The 19,770-nt window shown below is 39.4% G+C and overlaps 1 protein-coding gene across 2 annotated transcripts in view; it reads right to left on the bottom strand.

The window, feature by feature from the left end:
• Positions 1–19,770, bottom strand: part of rgs3a (regulator of G protein signaling 3a) — a 160,544-nt gene that overhangs the window by 94,387 nt on the left and 46,387 nt on the right. Inside the window, exons 10-16 of one of the 2 annotated variants that reach the window (XM_031277731.2) lie at positions 14,648–14,729; positions 13,654–13,759; positions 12,529–12,961; positions 10,525–10,564; positions 8,865–9,205; positions 7,270–7,347; positions 3,635–3,746 (exon numbers count right to left, since the gene is read on the bottom strand). In XM_031277731.2, the coding sequence (XP_031133591.1) occupies positions 3,635–3,746; positions 7,270–7,347; positions 8,865–9,205; positions 10,525–10,564; positions 12,529–12,961; positions 13,654–13,759; positions 14,648–14,729 (1,192 nt within the window). Of the gene's footprint in view, positions 1–3,634; positions 3,747–7,269; positions 7,348–7,595; positions 7,705–8,864; positions 9,206–10,524; positions 10,565–12,528; positions 12,962–13,653; positions 13,760–14,647; positions 14,730–19,770 lie in introns of those variants that run through there. The other variant, XM_031277735.2, reaches the window with a different exon arrangement.

Here is a 19,770-nt window from a genome sequence, read left to right as displayed (position 1 = left end):
GGCTTTTACTTTAGGTCAGCCTTAAAGGCATCGACACATAATTCACTGAAGTAGCGCTCTGTGAGACAGGCCTGTGGGTCTGGAGTCAAGATAAATGGTTTTAATTGAGTGACCCCCCCAGACACACACACACACAATCATACAACAATATGTCTTGGTGATGTTTACTATTTTATTTCAAGTAAGTGCACACACAAGCCACCATTCTGGCTGACTGGCAATCCTGTCCAATGTTCAATATCACACAGAAGAGCAGCTTGATCCTTGTCTTGTCCTAGAAAGACAAGACAAGGATCATCCATTCAAACCTACATACCTTCTTTTCCCCATTGTTCCTTCTATCTCACATTGGTATAGAAGAGCATTTATCTACTGTACCTATGTCCAGGAAATTCACACGTTGCAGTGCATTAGTTAGTTAGTGCATTGAAAACTTGGCTTCATGTTCATTATGTGTTCACGTAAGATCCCATCACTCACAACAAGAAGATAAAAAGTTGTCTGGGCCTTTAATAATACTCAATGAATATATAATTCAGGTTGCACCCACCATGAAAGTCTGATGGGGCAAAGCACAATGACCAATTTAATCATAATGTGTTAGTTAGGATTGTGTAGTGTAGTAGTTTGTCATAAATGTACATTAAAGTGCAAGAAAAATAATTCAGATACTAAGTACATTTATTGAGGCCGTTGGGATTGTCGGCCTAATCCCAGCTGGCTGGGCATAGGTTAAACTGCCAGTATCATCAGCTTCATCAGAAACCTCTCCCCCACACCTTTCCGAACTCGGATTAGATGAGTCTGTTTCCAACTATTTTTCTAACTTTCTGAAATGGACAATGTGACATTCACACTCACTTTATGCTGTGATTGGCCAGCTGTGCCGAGGTGAGAGTCAGGAAGTATTTAAACTTTACTCTCTAGAACTTTTTTTACCCATTCTTCAAATACATTTGTGTCTCTTCAGGGAAGAACAGTCTGCTTTTGTTTCTTGTATAACCTCTTGACCCTAAATAACACGAGACGGCAGCCTCCACAGGCAGCTCTTTGACTCGTTCCTTTTGCTGGATGGTATGAAGGTCTCCATGAGGTCAGTTGAACAAAAAGGGTTTATTTTTATAACCAACGGCAGAGGTCACTGTTGGATCTCTTTCTGTTTCCAAAACCCAGCAGATGGCATAGTATCTTAGCATAGTAATGTATGAGGGGCTTTTTTAGATTGAATTAATTTATTACTACTCTCTTTAATTTCCATACTTTTAAAAAGACACATTTACATACTTGATCTAAAAAGCTTCAATCTCAGGTGTTTTTTGATAGCATTGGCCTACTACCTATACCTAACTATGGTGCAGTAGCTGACAAAAGGCTTGATAAGGTCATGCATGAGGATCATTTTTGTATTGACACATGGTTATTTGGTTTTTTTGTGTGTTCAATACCACTCTTAATGTTTCCCACACTCCTTTGCCTGGTATCTGGGTGACAGGAACACAGGAAAGCCCATGTTTTGAACTTTTACTGTGTCATTACGCACACGCACGCGCGCGCACGCACGCACGCACGCACGCACGCACGCACGCACGCACGCACGCACGCACGCACGCACGCACGCACGCACGCACGCACACACACACACACACACACACACACACACACACACACACACACACACACACACACGTCAAACACACCCTTGCTGAAACAAACAGTCCCCCGGCGCCTCTTTCCTGAGTAACGCTGCAGAAGCGAAAATAACAATGACAGGCAGCAGGGTGGAGATGTGTGTGTGTGTGTGTGTGTGTGTGTGTGTGTGTGTGTGTGTGTGTGTGTGTGTGTGTGTGTGTCCTCTCATGAAACGCAGGCATAACAGGCACAGAGACACGCAAACCCTATTGAATCCCCCACCCTGGTGATCTCCAATTGTTTAGGTGAAGGGTGGAGGTCAGAAGTGGCCCAGAGGTGACCAGCTATGTCTTTAGGGAGGGCAGAGCAGCTCAGGCCACTCTGTATCAGAGGGCTGAATCCAGAAATGCTTGTGCTGGAGTGTCCATTGGCTGTTTTCTCATCAAGAACTTCTACAAAAAACATTTTACACCACAAACTCTAAAACAAAATGAAAAATAACCTTTGACAACATTAAACGTTGAAGAAAGGTGAAAGATGGATGAGGTGACAAATTAATGAATTTAATGAAGTCTTATTTAAAGACATGCTTGCATAGGGGAAATAACACATTGTATGATCCTGATTTGGAAATAGATTTAGCTGCTTGATCTACTGCACTAATAAGCTGCATCTCACATCGCAGTAACAATATGTCTCTGCCAGTAACTTTAGCTGATACTATGGAGTCCTGGAGGGAAATAGTAACATGTTAATGAACTAAATGCCACACCCCCACAAAATTAAAAAGAAGAAGCTGCAACAAAACAACAGTCAGGTCTGCAATCCAATATTCATAAAAAAGAGTAATAGGTTACTCAAACTAATCATCTGAATACGTAAACAAAATCAAAATTGTGTGCCAAAATAAACACAGATTTCCCCCAGCGCAATATTTAACAAAAGCACACGTGAGCAGTGTCTCTGGATATTTTGATTGATTTACTGTAAAAACGTCTGTTTCTTAACCTACAGGAGAATGTTAGTAAATGTATATTCTGCAATGAGGCAGCCTGGTGAGAAAGGCTATGTGGCTATGTGAGGCTATACTGACACCTATAGGGGGTTTATCCATTGAGGGTCAGGCCCAGCCCTCAACTGAAAGAGTCAAACTTATTAATCACTCAAACCACTATTTATTTGATTGTGTACCTTAATTTCCAATCAGTGATCTCGGAGTCACAGTCATCGCCCCCCTACACTCACACTGACTCTAAACACCACACTGCCATCAAAGTCGTTATTCTGGGGGACAGAACAGACAATCTCCTCTCAACAACATCCTTTTAACACCTGTTATATTGCTAAACCTACCCTATAATCCTGACACTACTACCCTACTGTTAAATTATAATATTAAAGCTTTTGACACTCTTGCACCACACATCCCTTACCAATTTTCAGCATTATGGGTCTAAGTGTACCCCCTCTCCTTTGGCCCTGTTCCAAGCATTATTCCAAACGTTGCCTCTGTCACCGCCCATCACTTTAAACACAGATATTTACAGTCAGTCCTATTTATTTGACTTGCCCGGGCTTTGTGCGGCCCTAATGGCCAAGCTATTCTCTCCATATTGCTGGAGGAGATGGCTGTTTACACCGAGGTGAAATAAAAAGACAAAGCAACAGGAACTTGGGCAGTCTTTTCCTAAATATCCTCTGGTTAAGCTTGACTGAAAAGATCACTGTAACCGTAGTACTGTATGTTAATTTCTAGTTGTGCAATTTGCATGTTTAAGTTGTTACATTTCCTTTTTTATTCTGTGTTGAACTGTAAAAGGTTACGTGGTAACAGATAAGATAGTTTGGAGATATATTTACATATTGCAGTTTTGCCAATGTCTTGTTCTTGAAATGTTTTGATGTAGTAACATGAATTTATAGCCACCTTAAGATTTTTGACATCTCAAAATAACAAAATTTCACACAGTTTGGTGACAGGTAAAAAAAAAAATGGCGTACATACCATCCTGGAGCCTCAGCTGTCGAAGGAACAGGGGACTCTGAAGGACATTACACCTGCCTGGCTCATCTTCTCTTGTCACCAGCATCAGGTCACTGTAGACAAACACTGTAACCTGCAAGATCAGAGGTTCAAAGACCAGGAAGGAAGAAAAAAATAATGAATTTCATACTTCATTCTCACATTGTCTCACCAGGACTTTATATCTTAAAGTTGTCACATCTCACAAACCAATCCAGCAGTGAGATGCACATAACACCACGTTGCACTCAGCAAGTCTCACCTATTTAAAAACTTCCCCAACCCCCCCTCCCCCAACTCATGTCATAGCACAGGAAATGCAGTTCACACTTAGATAATTATGGCCATATACATATACTTGCTTTTGACCTGTGCTCATTCAAAAACATCTCTTTTGTATTGTTTCACCCGCTATTAAATAACTCAATAGCTGCCTGAACATAAATGAGAATTTATATAATTGTTTTTTATTGAAACTTGGAATTAATCACTTTAGTTTTTATGCTTGTACTATTTTGCTATGCTTAAATTATTCTAAGTCATAAACATCCATATTATTGTATCACTGTAGGTTTCAAATTAGGTCAGATTTAAAGACTTCAATACGGCCCAGTTTCTACAGAAAAAAAGTATTAGATATTATTAGATATTATATTATATATACTATTATTATAATCCCATTACTGACAATTCATTTCAATTGGCTTACAATTCACTGTGTCACAATAGATGGCTGTTATATAATAAAACCTGAATTTTGATCATTTAATGTCTGTCCGCTTTTGTAGCCTTGGTGATACTGTATCTTCCCACACGTCCTTCAAACTCAAGACCCTAATCTCATTTGCTGTACCCCAATTATCCCCGTCATAGTCTAAGAAATGATTGGTGATTATTCATTGCTTAACCTTATTACATGCACACTCCCAAACTACTCACAGACAAACTAGAAACCACTTTCCACAGGAGTTGCCCAAAAGTATTGCAACATGTCATGACTATGGGCTATGACTGGTTTTATGCTTCTGCAGTGGTTAAGTGAGAAAATCATGCCAGTGAAGCATTAAAATTAAAGTGAAGAAAGGAACAAAGCATGAAGAATAAAGACAAATAAGTAGATGATTAAAAAAAAAAGCCTAGATACATACATTAAAGTTCCTTATGCAAGTTTGTGCTTCTATGCCACATAACAGGCATACAGTGTAGATGGGCACTGTTTCAAGACAATGCTTTTGCTTTGGTAGCTTCCTCTGAAGGGTGAGATAGAAGTGAGGGTATTTCAGATGTAGCCAGTATGTGGTAAAAGTGTGTGTGTGTGTGTGTGTGTGTGTGTGTGTGTGTGTGTGTGTGTGTGTGTGTGTGTGTGTGTGTGTGTGTGTGTGTGTGTGTGTGTGTGTGTGTGTGTGTGTGTGAAGGTATGAGTCGGTGGAAGGGGATGTACCGTAAGTAAGAGTAAAAACAAAGACAAAGCAAATGAGAGGCAAGCAGCAAAGACTTTTCATACAAAGCGACACACACATATTTTACATGCACTAATACATGCTGTTCAAATGTGCATAAAAGTTGCACAAACAATTGGTGTTATTCTGTCTCTAACTAAGTATTCCAACAACAATTATATGCCCATCCTAAAATAAATACTAAATGTGTCAAGACAAACAATCAACAATTTGTCTTATTGAGTCAGCTTGGTCCTGTTTACATCTGACAAGAAACAACATAACATTTAAACATAATTACTGTATGTATCCTGTACCCAATATAATAGAATCCACTAAAAGTCCATTTTGTCCCAATGTCCCTTTGGATTAAATCAAATTAGTGCAGTGCAATGCTGTGCTTATTATTTTTGTTCAAATATTATAATGAAAGTGGTACTGTACATGTTTGTGTGAACAATAGAGTTTGTGTGTGTTGCCTCCCGGGCAGACTTACACAACTGTGGTGAGTAAAGAGTAAAAGCTGAAACAACACATTAAAAACAGCCTGTATAAAGCAGTGGAGAGAAACTCCCTCCTGACAAACACAGGCTGTTAAATATTTGTTTTATGACTGACCCCAGAGTCAGATTACCTTCCATGCCAGCAGTCACTGCACTTCACTGCACTGCACAGAAAAGATGATCTGACAGGGCTAATTAAAGGACTGTGGCAAGAGCTTATTTCGTTAAAGTAATACTCTTTACTCCTTTTCTCTTTCCAAATACACATAGACTTTGTTAACATGTTTCTTCTGAAAAACATAACAATGACACGTCAGACAGGATTCCATCATTCGAAACACTGATTCCTATAACCTCAAATTTCAGAAACATATCCACCTGTCATTCACTTAGAGTTATCATTCTGAACGTTTTTGCAGGCTGTTGCATCTTCAGTTGTGAATAATTCTTCTGCCAACACATAAAAACCTACCTTTATCAAGGTCATGCAAATATTTGTAAAGTAAATACTGGTAGATAAGGTGGCTAACAGTAGCTAATGTTATTTAAGATTAAGTCAGCTTTTCCAAGTGAACTTGGCTCACAGACAATTTATTCATCATTTATTTATCATTAATCAGGTAAGATTACGTCACTGGAGCAGGTTCTGGTGTACAGTACTCAATAGTTTCTTTGAAGAATAACTTTTCACATGTTAAACCCTACAAGCACATAAAACATTCCTAATTCTTTTGATGAGTTTTTCTGACACATGCAACATTGAAGTATTTGTGACAGAATACAAATCTATAGAGAAGCATCACTTTTTGATACAAATGTATTACATATTTCCCACATTTACTTGTACCAGATACATTTATATATTGCAGAATATCATTGTAAGGTGAGCTTAATATGTTGTAAAAGGATAATTAAAATTACTGTAAGAGCTAGTTTCTTTTGATATTTAAAACATAATTTCTCCGTCGGTCAGTTCTTTGGCACTCTATCACACTATCAATTATTCATTTTCCTCGACTCCTGTGGGTCTGATCCTTCCGAGCAGTTACAAATTCTTCAGAGATGTTCAGACATCTCCTCTCCCATTCCTCCTCTCAGGCTGCTGCTCTATACTTGTTCTCCCTTTCCATATACATATATAACTCGGAAACACACACATGTTTTGACTTAAGATGTGCATTGGGGCAATGGACCGTCACTTCCAGTTTGGCCAAAAAAAAAACAAAGCACATAACTGGTGGTGACAAAACAACAAAATGTTTGCCACTAGTCTGTTTGTCTCCTGCAAAAGAGGCTGGAGAGGAGAGGGCCTCAATATTCAATATATCAAATTATAAAATTCTTCGATAGAGGAGAGAGAAAATAGCGTTTCCTCTTTCCTCAGATCAACTAGATCCAGTGCTGCGTCTTCTAAGTGCCATTGGGTTTTCTTCAAATTAGTTTTAGATCATATCATGCATAACGTTTTTGGATGTTCTATGGTCAACAACTGAAATTCCTGTGCAGAATTGTAAACTGAAGTAAGAGCTACAGGACGGAGCTTTTTACACAAAGTGAACACGCTCACAGAAGTTTTTAATATATATTGAAATGACTATTCCTGCATATTCTCACATACAATACAAAGATAAACACAATTTAACGTTAACATAATTAACACACTGATGCCGCTTACCTTGAGAGAGTGGTGCTTGCTCTCATGCAGGATCATCTCCTCGGATAGGATGAGAGCTCGGCTGCACAGGTCGAGAGGCTGAACAACAAAATATTGAACAGACAGATTAGGAAACAGATTATGGACATCATTTTGAGGCTCATTTACTGATAATTGACATCTTTAATCAGAGATTTATCAATGACCACAAGCACATATTAGTTGCACTATTACCCTTAGCCTCATTGTCAAAATGAATGAATATACGTTAAGATTTTCTCAAGATAAAAATCAAGGATTATATTGTTTGTTACAGATTAGTAAAATTAAACACAAGGTTGCAGTACCAAATCCATTTTTCCTCCCAAATCCAAACGATCTGCTAAACAGTAAGCCTTCTTTCTACTGTGGGAAACACAACTGAAACTGATTGTATGAAGACAGAAAGCGAGCTGCAACTGTGAGGTGGTACGTGTGGTCTGAGGATGACAAGACACTGACAATTAAAATGAACCAGTACGGCAACGTGGGAGGAGGAGACTTCCTCTCAAGTCCAGGGTGAGCCAATTCAATATGCATGTGTAACATTTGCCTACTGTGTGAAGTAGGGTCAGGGTTGCATGTTTCTGTATGAATTAACAGGAAGTACCACCACAGTCTCTGCATTTTTCAAGTGTAAATGGTCTTCTTTGGTTATTTAATCATATTTTCCACACAATATTCATTTTACATGTAACAACTGTGTACTGCATGTACATATGTAAGAATGAGACCATTTTATTTTGCAGTGACTCATGACTCATAACTTGCCTCTGCTTCCTAATTTGGACTATTCCCCCTTTAGAAAAATACAAACAGTATTTCCAATTATCATGTCATGAAGAATGTATATGTAATACATATTCTTCTGCACAGCTTAACTTACAGATCATCAAGAACATCAATAAAAACTACAAAATACTTAACAAACAAGCCTTTTCATTTGATCAGTACAGTTCCTCATTTTCTTGTACTGTTTCTAAAAGATATGTTAGGTAAAAAAACCACAAACTGCGTATCTAAAATATGTAATAGAGCCTTTAATGTGTGACTTGAAAAATACAAAATGCTCAAACAGAAAGGTCAATGTATTTGACTGCAAACCTCAAATGCCTACTTCCTTTTGACCCAAATGTGCTGGGGAAAACCAGCATATCTAGAATGATACCATCTTTTGCATCATTGTAACTGGATTCCCCTTTTTTACCAGTGAAAAATGGTTTAAATGGAGCATGATGGCGACCTAGTGGTCTTAGATGCATACCACATAAAGGCTACAGTACGTCAGCTGTTTATGCCTGGCTCGGCCTTCCCATGTCATCCCCCTCTCGCTCCCTACATATCCCATCTGTCTTTTTAGAATAAAATGTATGTAATGTAAACAATTTAGTTTGACATTTTGGGAGATATGCTTATTCGTTGTTGTTTTTTGCCAGGGGTTAGATGAGAAGATTGAAACCACTCTTACGTATGTCCGTTCAATATGAAAGCACAGCCAAGAGACAGTTAGCTTAGCTTAGCCTAAACCTTGGAACAGAGAGAAATAGCTAGTCTGACTCTGTCCAAAATTGGCTTACCTGAACAAAGATGGGGAAGATAAGGATCTTGGGTGCCACTTTGACATATCCGTAGTTGCCATGTGGAGTGTGTGAGCGGACAATGGTACAGTTCTGGTAATTAGCAAAGTTGGAATTCTGCTGTTGGTAGTTGGGTACACCAATGTTAGTGGAGGTGGATGCCGTCTTTGTTGTCTTGGAGTTGTTAGACCGGCGCAGGAAGCCAGTACGGCTGGAGAGACCCCCACCACCTCCTCCACCACCACCACCACCTCCACTACTCATACCTCCAGAAAAAGCACCCCCACCACCACCCTGGAGCTGTGAACCAGAGGCCTGTCGTGTGGGGTATAACCTGGCAGCTGTGGAAGAAGAAGAAGAAGGTGAAGCAGGTCTGGGTAAAAACAGAGATTACATAGAATGTCTGGAGCTACTTGTGGAGTGTCAGTAATAGGGCTGGGCGATATGAAGAAAATCAAATATCACAATATTTTTGACCAAATACCTCGATATCAATACCGCAACAATATTTTAGTGTTGACTATTTGGTGGTTTCACAAAATATTTACACAATGAGATTTTTGATAAATAGTCATCAGTAATGTGGATATAATGACTAAGTGGGTAAAGACAAATAACAGTTACAACAGTCTGGTAAGTTCAGAAAATAACATCACTTTACTCTAATGCAGCCTTTAAAACCAGGAAAAGACAACACTTATGCCATATTACGATATCCAAAACCTAAGACGATATCTAGTCTCATATCACAATATCGATATAATATCGATATATTGTCCAGCTCTAGTCAGTAACCCTCACTTTCATTAAGCTCATAGACATCTTAAATAGTCTTCTAATCTTAAACACGCTCATTTGTTTTCTTGTAGAGTTAGATGATAGATACCACTCTCATATCTGTATGTTAATATGAAGATGGAGCCAGGAGATGTTAAGCTTAGTTTAGCATAAATACTGCAAACAAACTTAGCCTGCTGGCTTTGTGGAACGGTAACAAAATCTACCTACCAACACCTCTGCAGCTAATTTATTAACATGATACATGTTGTTTGTCTAATCCATACAAAAAGTAGAGCGAAAAACTGTGGTTTTACTTTGACTGTAGCTGGTCCACTGCTGGCTTGCCATGAAAAGTCAGAGACCTCACCATGGGGTAGCTCCAATTGCTTTTAAGCTACACGTGTTGCTAAAAAACATGAGTGTTTTCAGTCACCAAAGTAAAATCCTTGGTTTTTGTTTGCCTGATAGTGCTCCACAGTGTTGGACAAGACAGAGAATACATACATTTTCAGCTGTTATATTGGCCAGCTTCCAGAAAAAACAACACACAGTTGAATAAAACGGGTGATAATTGAGTGTTCTAACAAAGCAGTAAAGTAATTTAGGAGAAAAGGTTTTAAACTGTGAGCATCAAAATTATTTAACATTCACTGTATTTCTAAGGTCAGTTTAATTTGAGCCTATTTCAGGGTGCCAAATATCAAGTGCATTTAAATCGTATTCATTGAAAATAACAATAACCTGAAATGTGTAGTCAAAATTAACATAACACTGGTCTTAAAAAGCCAACTAAACAAAGGCTTTCAGCAAAAACACCTAACATAGTTCACTGTGGACTTTGACAAAATGCTGTACGAGTATGAACATGTAAATGTCTTACCTAATGTTCCCTGGTTGTCTTGGTAAACAGGCCTCAAGATCTGAAAGCAGAATAATATTAAATAACATTAATATTAAATAGGCTCATTTCAGCATAATGAAAAGTGACATCTAAACTAGCCTAGTCTGGAATAAAGCCAAAATATATATTAAAACAATGACATAAGATAAAGTATGTCTCTCAGTATGTTTATTACTGAATTGATACATCAGTATAGTCCTTAATACAATTCTGATCCTAACTTTCTATCATGTGATATCTGGGTAGGAAAGGTTGCCTGTATATCCTCTTTCTGTGTTGCTATGCCACAGGTTTGTGTTCAGGGACCAAGCTGGACATAATCATATGTAGTTTCTTACATGACATTGAATTTTGTGTCTAGGACCCAGCTGAACCCATTTGAAATGTGCTGGACTCAGGCAGTAATGGTTTCTACGTGTCATAACAAATTACTATCAAATGAGGGAGTAAAGATAGAAAGCTGCCCCCACATCACTTTGTTCAGATTAATACAGTAGGTGAGCTACGAGCTGTAAAGTCACAAAATGTTTAAAACATATCATTAGCTTGCTTTTCTGCCAGCTTCTCGAGATAATTATTTCTGTAGTGTGGGATTTCCAAGCTCTTTGTTTGCGAACTAGAGTATTGTGTCGGTGTGATATGTCACCAACATGACCCATTTCCACAGGGCTTTCGGTATATTTAGCCTGTGATGGCCACCACAAAGTCTCACCAAATCCCTGCCTCCTCTTTTGTTTGGAATATAAGTGGTGGCTGTTTGAAGGGGAATGTTTGTTCATCATGTTGACATGTACCTCTAATCTTTTTCCAGACCACTGTACACTCTTTCACTTTTATTTTTGTTTTTCCTTCTAAAAACTAAAATCTATCAGACTGCTCACTACAACCCCTTTGGACATGCTTAACCTAAAAAGCATTTACAAATGAAGATGGACACTACATGAGGCACACACAGACACAAACATAACACACACACAACTCCAAGTTACAGGAATACACTAAGAAAGATATTGGGAAATAAGACACTTTAACTATTAACTCTATATATGACAGCAAAAGGATTTAGTTGGTTAGAATTTTTTTGGAGCCAACTATTTTAAACACTGTAGACTCAACCCAGATTGCAATCAATAACAGACAGGTCTTGAATGAACACATCTTGAATCTTTTGGTTCAACATGTTTGTTAGCCTGAGGTGGTTAATGGGTTAGTATCGTATTAGTATCGTTAGCTGAGGAATTCAGTTCAGTCTTTTTGATTTAATGAGTTTGCTTTATTTTGTTGTTTTTTATGATCAAAGCCTTTCCCTCATATACATGGTGTCACTGGATGAAAAGTACATGCTATATAAAATGTCATATACATGTCATACTGTGCATGTATGTGCATGCTATACTGAAACTGCATATTGTTAAATGGACCATTAATGGAATATATGAATTTTCCTCAGGTTCTATTTTTGTAGAACTATCTCTCTTTCTTAAATGCCAAAGCTATTTATTTAAGATGTATTATCCATGGCACACATATTATTTATTTATTCTGTAAGATATCTGTGGGATAAATTATGTCAGATACATATTAATTATTATTATTATGAACTGTGCTTAATTGGTAGAATGTAATGAAAGAAATATTGCCAAACCTTCACATAGTACAGGCATACAGCATATTATTTACAGCTACATATTATATTGAATGTTATTGTCTGCTCTTGCTTTTCAGTCTGTTACCCCATCTCTACATTGCACTGATCTTTATGAAGTGCATGCAGTGTGTTCAGAACATGTCTTAAAGCACAAATCAGTGAGACGGCAGTAACCCAAATGGCCCAGACATACTGTATATACAGTCCTTCTATCTATCAGCACCAGGGAGGAAAGGTAAGGAGACATATCTAGGATGAGCCACCATATGACCGTGGTGAGGATGGGGAGGACGAAGAAGATGATGAAGATGAAGTCCACCACCAGTCTGCGGTACCTGGCTTCCAGGGTTGATGGGGGCCAGGATGATGTAGTTGTCCCCATTGGATGCCTTCACCCTGGTCCCTTTCAGTGTGGCAGTGTGAGGGTGATGGAGGTGTCGCGGTTTCCCATCCAGCTCCTCGGCTGACCCTCCCTGGGCCCCCCAGCCCAGGGTACCTGCACCTATGCCACTGCTATTTCCAGCTTCGGAGCCGTTGACCAGCAGCCTGCGGGTGGCGCTGGCACGGTGGTGGGCTGGGAGAGGCGGCACAGCTGGAGGGGTTTTGCTAGTTCCAACATCTGGTGCACGCCTGCGAGTGGGGGGTGAGGGGGCATCATAGTTTGAGGTGGACGGCTTGTAGGAGGGCCGATGGATGAGGCCCTCAAAATTAGGCTTAGCTGAAGGGCCTGTGCGCCACACCACCAGTATGATTTCATTGGCGCTGTTTCTACAATGAGAAAGAAAGATAATGAGTGTAAATTCTAAGTACTGCAAATTTGTCAATCAACTGTACATGTTTCTGTACATCATCATGATCAATCATTTCAAGTAGAATTAAGAACTTTGTATAGTATGCAGACATTTTAATTATTGTATTTGCACATCTATAATATATTAATTTAATATACAGAACAAAAGTACAGAGAGAATTATATGTAAATTATTATGTTATTTAAAATAAACTGAATTATAAAAGTATATTTAGAAAAACTCTACAAGGAAAGAAAAGGGTATGAAGGATATCAAACTAAAGCACATGATGTTGTTGATTCCTGATAAATCACTGACATCACAACATCAGATCCTACAGATTTTAAGTCGCTCTGGCTAAAAGCGTCAGCTAACTGTATGCAATGTAATGTAATTTCCACCTCATCTCATTGTAAACTGAATTTGTATTGCCTACAAGCAATCTCAACCTTTGAACTGAATGATCCTTATACAACACAGGTCTTGTTTAGGCCCTCATGCATAACAGACATTCTCAGGTTGTTGTTGACAGGCTGTACGCTAATCATGATACCAAAATTAACTCCTAAAACAAATCATTCCATATCACTGGTCCTGAGTCTGAATAAGCCTACGAAAAGGATTCTGTGTAAATCAGCCCCAAATCCTCTGGTGTGTTGGACTCATTACCTGATAGCATGGGCTAAGTCCACACATTTCCACTGCTCCACTGGCTGACCATTTAGCTGCAGGAGAGTGTCCAACTGCTGCAGACCTGCCTGATCCGCTGGACCCCCTGCCAGAGTGAAGAGTCAGAAAAAGTTCAGATCATTACACACTCTCAACTGCCATTCATGCTATCTAGGGCTTAAGCTCCTTTGTGTATTAATCTTCTTCCTTTAGTATTGGGGGTACAGAACGGAAAAAGACTGAACAGATGAAACAATAAAATAATAATCTGACAGTAAGATGCGCTGATGTTTTTATGAGGGGAAATTCAGTTGGCATTCCCTTTCATCTCTCCACAGGGACGGTAACGACGTGATCAGTTTGAGATTCAGCGTCTTGTTCAAAGACATGGCAGCAGGGTGGACGCCTGCCAACAGACAGGCTCCCTATTAATGTAACACCCTGCTGATGTTAATGGTAATTCTCCAAGCTGCAACCAGGGGGAAAAAAATCGGCCACAGATGACATGAAACTTTCATGAGATGCTAAACTCAGGTCAATCAATGCGAAATGAAAGCAAACTTAACAGTAATATAAGCCATTACCAAATTGTTTACATAGTCTACTGCTTTCAAATAGGAATACAGGGGGAAACCTGCTTTGACAGCATAATATACTTAATATGTCGTATAATAGTGTGCAGTCTTAAGCTAAGTTCATGTCATACATATTATTAAAACTAGATAGCTACTGTTGGAAGTCCTGAGAGTGAAAATTAAAAGAAATCACTGATAGCCAGACAGTATTACAATCCAATCTACTTTGGTAAAGTAACTTTGTTTATGGTGGCTAAATGTATGATTTGGGGTGTTGGTAGAAGAATGATAAAGCTTCCGAGTTGCAATAAGAAATGCTAAATAAAATTCATGAGATTGTTTCGTCTTCAATCATTTAAGGCCAAAAGACAAAATTAAACAGAAACCTCTCAATCGAAAGCGCAGTTTCATTCACTTGCCTGGATCAACAGCCTGCACCCTCACAGGGGAATCCGAGCAGATTGTGAAGCCAAATCCATCCTTTCCTCGGAGGATGGTCACCTGCAAGACACACACACACACACACACACACACACACACACACACAGACATGTTATGATAGGAAGATAGGACCTCTCTCTCTCTCCCCCCACTACCTGAGGAACCAAAAGTAGCATGCTGGCAAAATAATCAACTTCCTTCCTAGAGGACGATTAAGTAGATTTGTATTCTGCTTCTACTTCCTATTAAAACTGTCTTGACAGCAGTTTTCTGGTGAACCCAATTAGCTGCGTTAGTGGGAAAAACAACTCCAAGAGATGCGTTCTTTGTTGGGGAATATAGTGAATTTACTGAAAGCACATTGCCTACTTATTCAGACCTATACTTTGTAATAGTGTACAAAACCATACACATTTCACAACTATATACAAGTTTTTCTGTCATGGACACAATCATCATTAATATAGACCAACAGAAAAACTAGACGTGTGTGTGTATACAAAAAGTTCTGCTTCTCTAAGTACAACTTATACAGTACTTCCTGAGAAGAGTAAATCTAGGATGTTTAAACCTTTTTTATGTTAGTCCCACTGGGATTAATAATTTGTTTTGCAAATCCAAAACAGCACAAATACATACAGCAAGTAACTGCATATTACGAAACATTAAGTAAAATGTGATCTGTTGTGAGGTTGCTAAAAATAAATTAAAAAAAAGAGTTTATATTCCATTGTCAGAATGTTTTCTTAATATAAGTAAAGAGCTCCACACAGGATAGTAAAGATTGTAAAGTGCCAAATCTTTCTCCAAATGTTGTGACTAGTGTACCCCATATATGCAAGCACCGGGAATAGATCTTAAGTCTAGTTTTATATACGTTACAATACATTATTTAAAAATACAACAAGAAGATCAGTTCATCTGCTCAAGTACACCAGGTCCACACACACACATTCAGACACATAGACAAAAATGCTGGCTATTTCCCATTGTCTCTCTTTCTCTTTAACCCTGCATCGCCAAATATTAAGTACCTGTGCCCGAAAAGTCTGAGCCAAAGTCAACAAAGTTCCATCCAAAACATTTCACTTTCCATGTCATCTGCTGACAACCAGGGTCCCAAAACACACACCACCCCCATCCCCCAATTTCTCTTTGATTTCTCTTTCTTTCTCTAGCAGAAGAAAACATGTATTTATATATGCTGCTAAATTACAGTCTACCCATGAGCAAGATGCAACGACTTGATTATTCAGGGGCCTGAAGCTTGTGATGACCCTAAAATGTCGGGTACGATTGCAGTTTTTTAAAGTCCAATGATTTTATGTGCCCTGTGTCACACTGTTTGGGGCCAAAATTCCTTTACCATATTCTCTACCCTTCAGTCCCTCAAATTTCTTTCTGTTTGACTCTCTGCTGAAAAAATTATTGTCATGCTACAGAGAAAGACAGCTGACTTTGTTAGCTGCTGTATAAAAGAGATTAGGATTGTCACTCGTTTTTGTTCCCATGTACCCTCCTTGACGTGTCTGAAACTTCATTAACATGTTATACAGTATATCTGTAAAGACGTACGGTATATAACCTAGTCATCATCGAGCTTGTCTATGACAAAAATAGAGAAAGGAAAGGAGAGACATACAGAAAAATTTTAAAATTAGAACCTGACTGAATGGGAAGAGAGATAAAAAGATGAAAAACAGGGATAGAAAAGATAGGGCAGTGGGACATGACTCAGAGAAGATGACAAAGACAAATAGAAGAACAGATGGTATGACAAAAAAAATTCTCTGGAATTAAGGAAGACAAACAACGAACAGTCACAAACATTTTGAAAGATGAGCTTGAGATTTAATATGTGAGAGAAAATATTAAAGAAGCAAAGGCTCAAAATTAACAGAAGTGAAAGAGACATCGATCTATCACGCCTCATCCATCTGCATGTCTACGTATTTATCTATGTCTGTGTGTTTTTAACAAAATCTGTTTCAGACATTGTGTCCTTTTTAAGGGAACTCTCAGAGCTGCCTAATTTGGACCAATTCATCCAAACTTCAGTGCCTTTACACTGTTAATTAAATTTGTAAGCATAGTTGAGTCCAACCACTTGGACTCCTCTGGTCTGCCAGGGAGAGGCAGTCCCATGGCCCTTTTCCACTTCTAAATGAAAGCAGAGGGGTTATTTTCAAACTTGAAGAGAAAGGAGAAGACTAGCCTGGGAATAATGCAAGAAATCAGTATGAATGTTCTTTTAAGTGAGTATTTGTTTTCTACAGTGCATCAATCACAAGATGTACTGTATTACTGAAAATGAATGAATATAAATGAATAGGAAAAGTTCCCTGCAGGCACTAAATATTAATCTGTATGAGCAGGGCCTGATTGATCATTCATACCTCAATCAAAGACACTGTGGAAGAACTGATTAGACCAAAACGTAAGATTGTAACTTTCTGGGAATGACTTTAGATGTACCCAAAGGAGGAAAATCCTTTAGCCCATGTATGTGAATGCGTTTTTGCATGTGAAACAGCTTTTCCCTTTTAACATTCATGCCTAGGTGCTCCGCCGTCCTTTCAGACATGACTGTATGAAGCTGGGAGTAGAAATCCAGCCAGTCTCCGATGATCTGATGATGAGAGTACATGTCGTGTCTGCTTTCCAACACTGCACCAGATAACAATGTTATCTGGGGGAGTATGTTCAAAGACAGCAGACAAGACAGCACACCACCCACCCCCACACACGACTAAATTGCCATGCTGTATTTTTGTCATGTAAGCCCAATCTTTTGAAAATATACACACATGTTGTATTTTTATATTCTGTTCCACCCCAATCAATTACATTATATTCTGTTTCATTTTATTGGCTTTCCTTATTGTTCTAATGTGTAATTCAGATGTACACAAAGTGGCTTATGTAAGGAGAGTGGCATCAGTTCATATCATAGAAAATATGTTTCTCCTTTCCTCCACTCCTGCTATCCTTCTCTCACTATGTGTATAATAAATAATGTAAAAGACAGAAAGCTTGTTCTCCCCTCTCAAGAAACACACATCCCTTACAGCCAATTATTCCTTTCCGGATATTTTGGACATGCAGTTAAAAGTGCATTTTCTTATATATATATATATATATATATACATATATTACCACATCAATATTTTGCATACTGCTTTTGTTTTAGACAGTTCAACAGCTGACAATAGTGTTGCGGCTGAATAAATTATGGAATTTTTTTGCAAATTAATTATGAAAGCCCTGATCAGAGATTGTAACGGTCACACTTGTCTTTCATTCTCCCAGTCTCTCATTCACAATCATAGGTTGATACTGTACACCAGATGCAGCCCCCTCTCTTTCTCCCTCCTCTCCCTTTGCTCTCTGTAACACAGACACACCTGAGGCAGCCTACATCCGATGCAGAGGTGGCACAGCCCGTGGATAGTGTGCATCACACCTCCACTTCCTCCTCTTCCTCCTTCTTCTCCAGCGTTCAAGTCTGCAGCCAGCACACACACACTGCGACGGTGACATTCCACCTGGCTAGCCCCTCTGCAGCCCGAGTATCTCCACAGCTTCCTTTGTGCGGCTGAGTGTGTTCTCCTGGGGCTGTGCTCTGATGGCTGGGTGGACTTGAGTGTGTTATGAATCATCTCAACAGTGACAGCTGCCCAAAGAGTGGCTGGGGGGGGGGGTTATTCTTGCAGTGTTCAAAATTTCCGGTTTCCAGGTGACAGTCCAGTTAAGTTGTGGCTCTAGATAATAATATCGTGCCTCACCTTGCTGGAAAAAAGACAGGAATCTGTCGAGTGTAAAAAAAATGTGTCCTTGGAGACTTTTTTCAGCCAAACTGGCCCCTTACCGCAAATGAGTCTAGATTCAATTTTCTTGTTAACAGTCCTTTCTGCGAAATTGGGGTTACTCTGCCACTGACCTCCAGCTGCACTGTTATCCATCCAAAGTTCCTTAATAACGCCTCCAGTCATTAATGCACATTCCTGTGTGCATGTGTTTATGAGTCTGTACCTGTCATTTCATCCATAACTTCATGTCTTCCTCTTGGCTCTTTTAAAAACTTCAGTTCAATCCTCCTTTCTTCGTCTTTCCTTCAACTTTTCTTCGCTCTCTTCTCTTCTCGCATTGGTTCTATCCCGTAACACACTGTCCAGCTTCTTGCTCTGTGGCGTGAACTGCAGCAGTCGCAGTAGCCCCTGAGATCAGCTGTGTGAGAGTGTGGGGCGGCGTCATGTAGGCGAGACTGGCGCTGGCTCGGCCTGCTCAGGCCACACTGTAGCTCCTGGCAGGGGCGCTCATGGGAACTCTTCAACAGCAGAAGAATAGGAGGAAGTGCCTCCCACCACCACCTCCCCACACACACACATACACACACATACTCATGCACACATGCACTTACGCATACCTCGCCACCCCACAGCCAGGACAGCTTTGTGTGTCTGCCCCCGATAAGGCTAGTTTGCTTCCTGAGTCCACACTATGAAGCTGTGAGAGGTGCTATAGCTCTCAGTCTTTTGCAAATATACACTGTAGTGACTAATGTAGGTGGCAAGAGTGAGACAGGGAGAAAAGGAAGGATTTTTATAGAAGTGGTTGGGCAGGTCTGACTACAAACTTATAACAGTGGACTTCAACTCTGGACCATAATTGCACTGTACACGGAAATGTTTCTGATTGCTTACGACTTGGGTCTAGTTTTAAATGACCACATTTCCCAACAAAAGAGAATGACAGCAGCATTGTTTGGGAACATACTTAACTCGCACATGCCTCAATCAGCGTTCACACCTCATCAGAATCTTTCCACCTTCGCTCCCACACTCTCCAATATCCATCCAGACATTATGCGTGTTTGTTATGTTTTCAACTTCCATATTTCCTCTGCTTTTCCTTTGAGCTGCTCCCCCCTCACCCCCAACCACACAGTACGGAAATTCACAGGTCTGCAACCTCTGACAACCTCCCCTACTCTCCCAGTTATCCAAACATTACTTTTATTTTGTTTTCAATATCCATATGCCTGGGAAAATCTGCAAAAAATAACAACAAACACTTCAGCAGCAGTACATTAAAGGCCTGT

This window comes from Sander lucioperca, chromosome 14 (assembly GCF_008315115.2).
Source record: "Sander lucioperca isolate FBNREF2018 chromosome 14, SLUC_FBN_1.2, whole genome shotgun sequence".
NCBI lineage: Eukaryota > Metazoa > Chordata > Actinopteri > Perciformes > Percidae > Sander > Sander lucioperca.
Note: the sequence above shows the minus strand (reverse complement) of the source record. Positions and strands in the feature narration are given on the sequence as shown.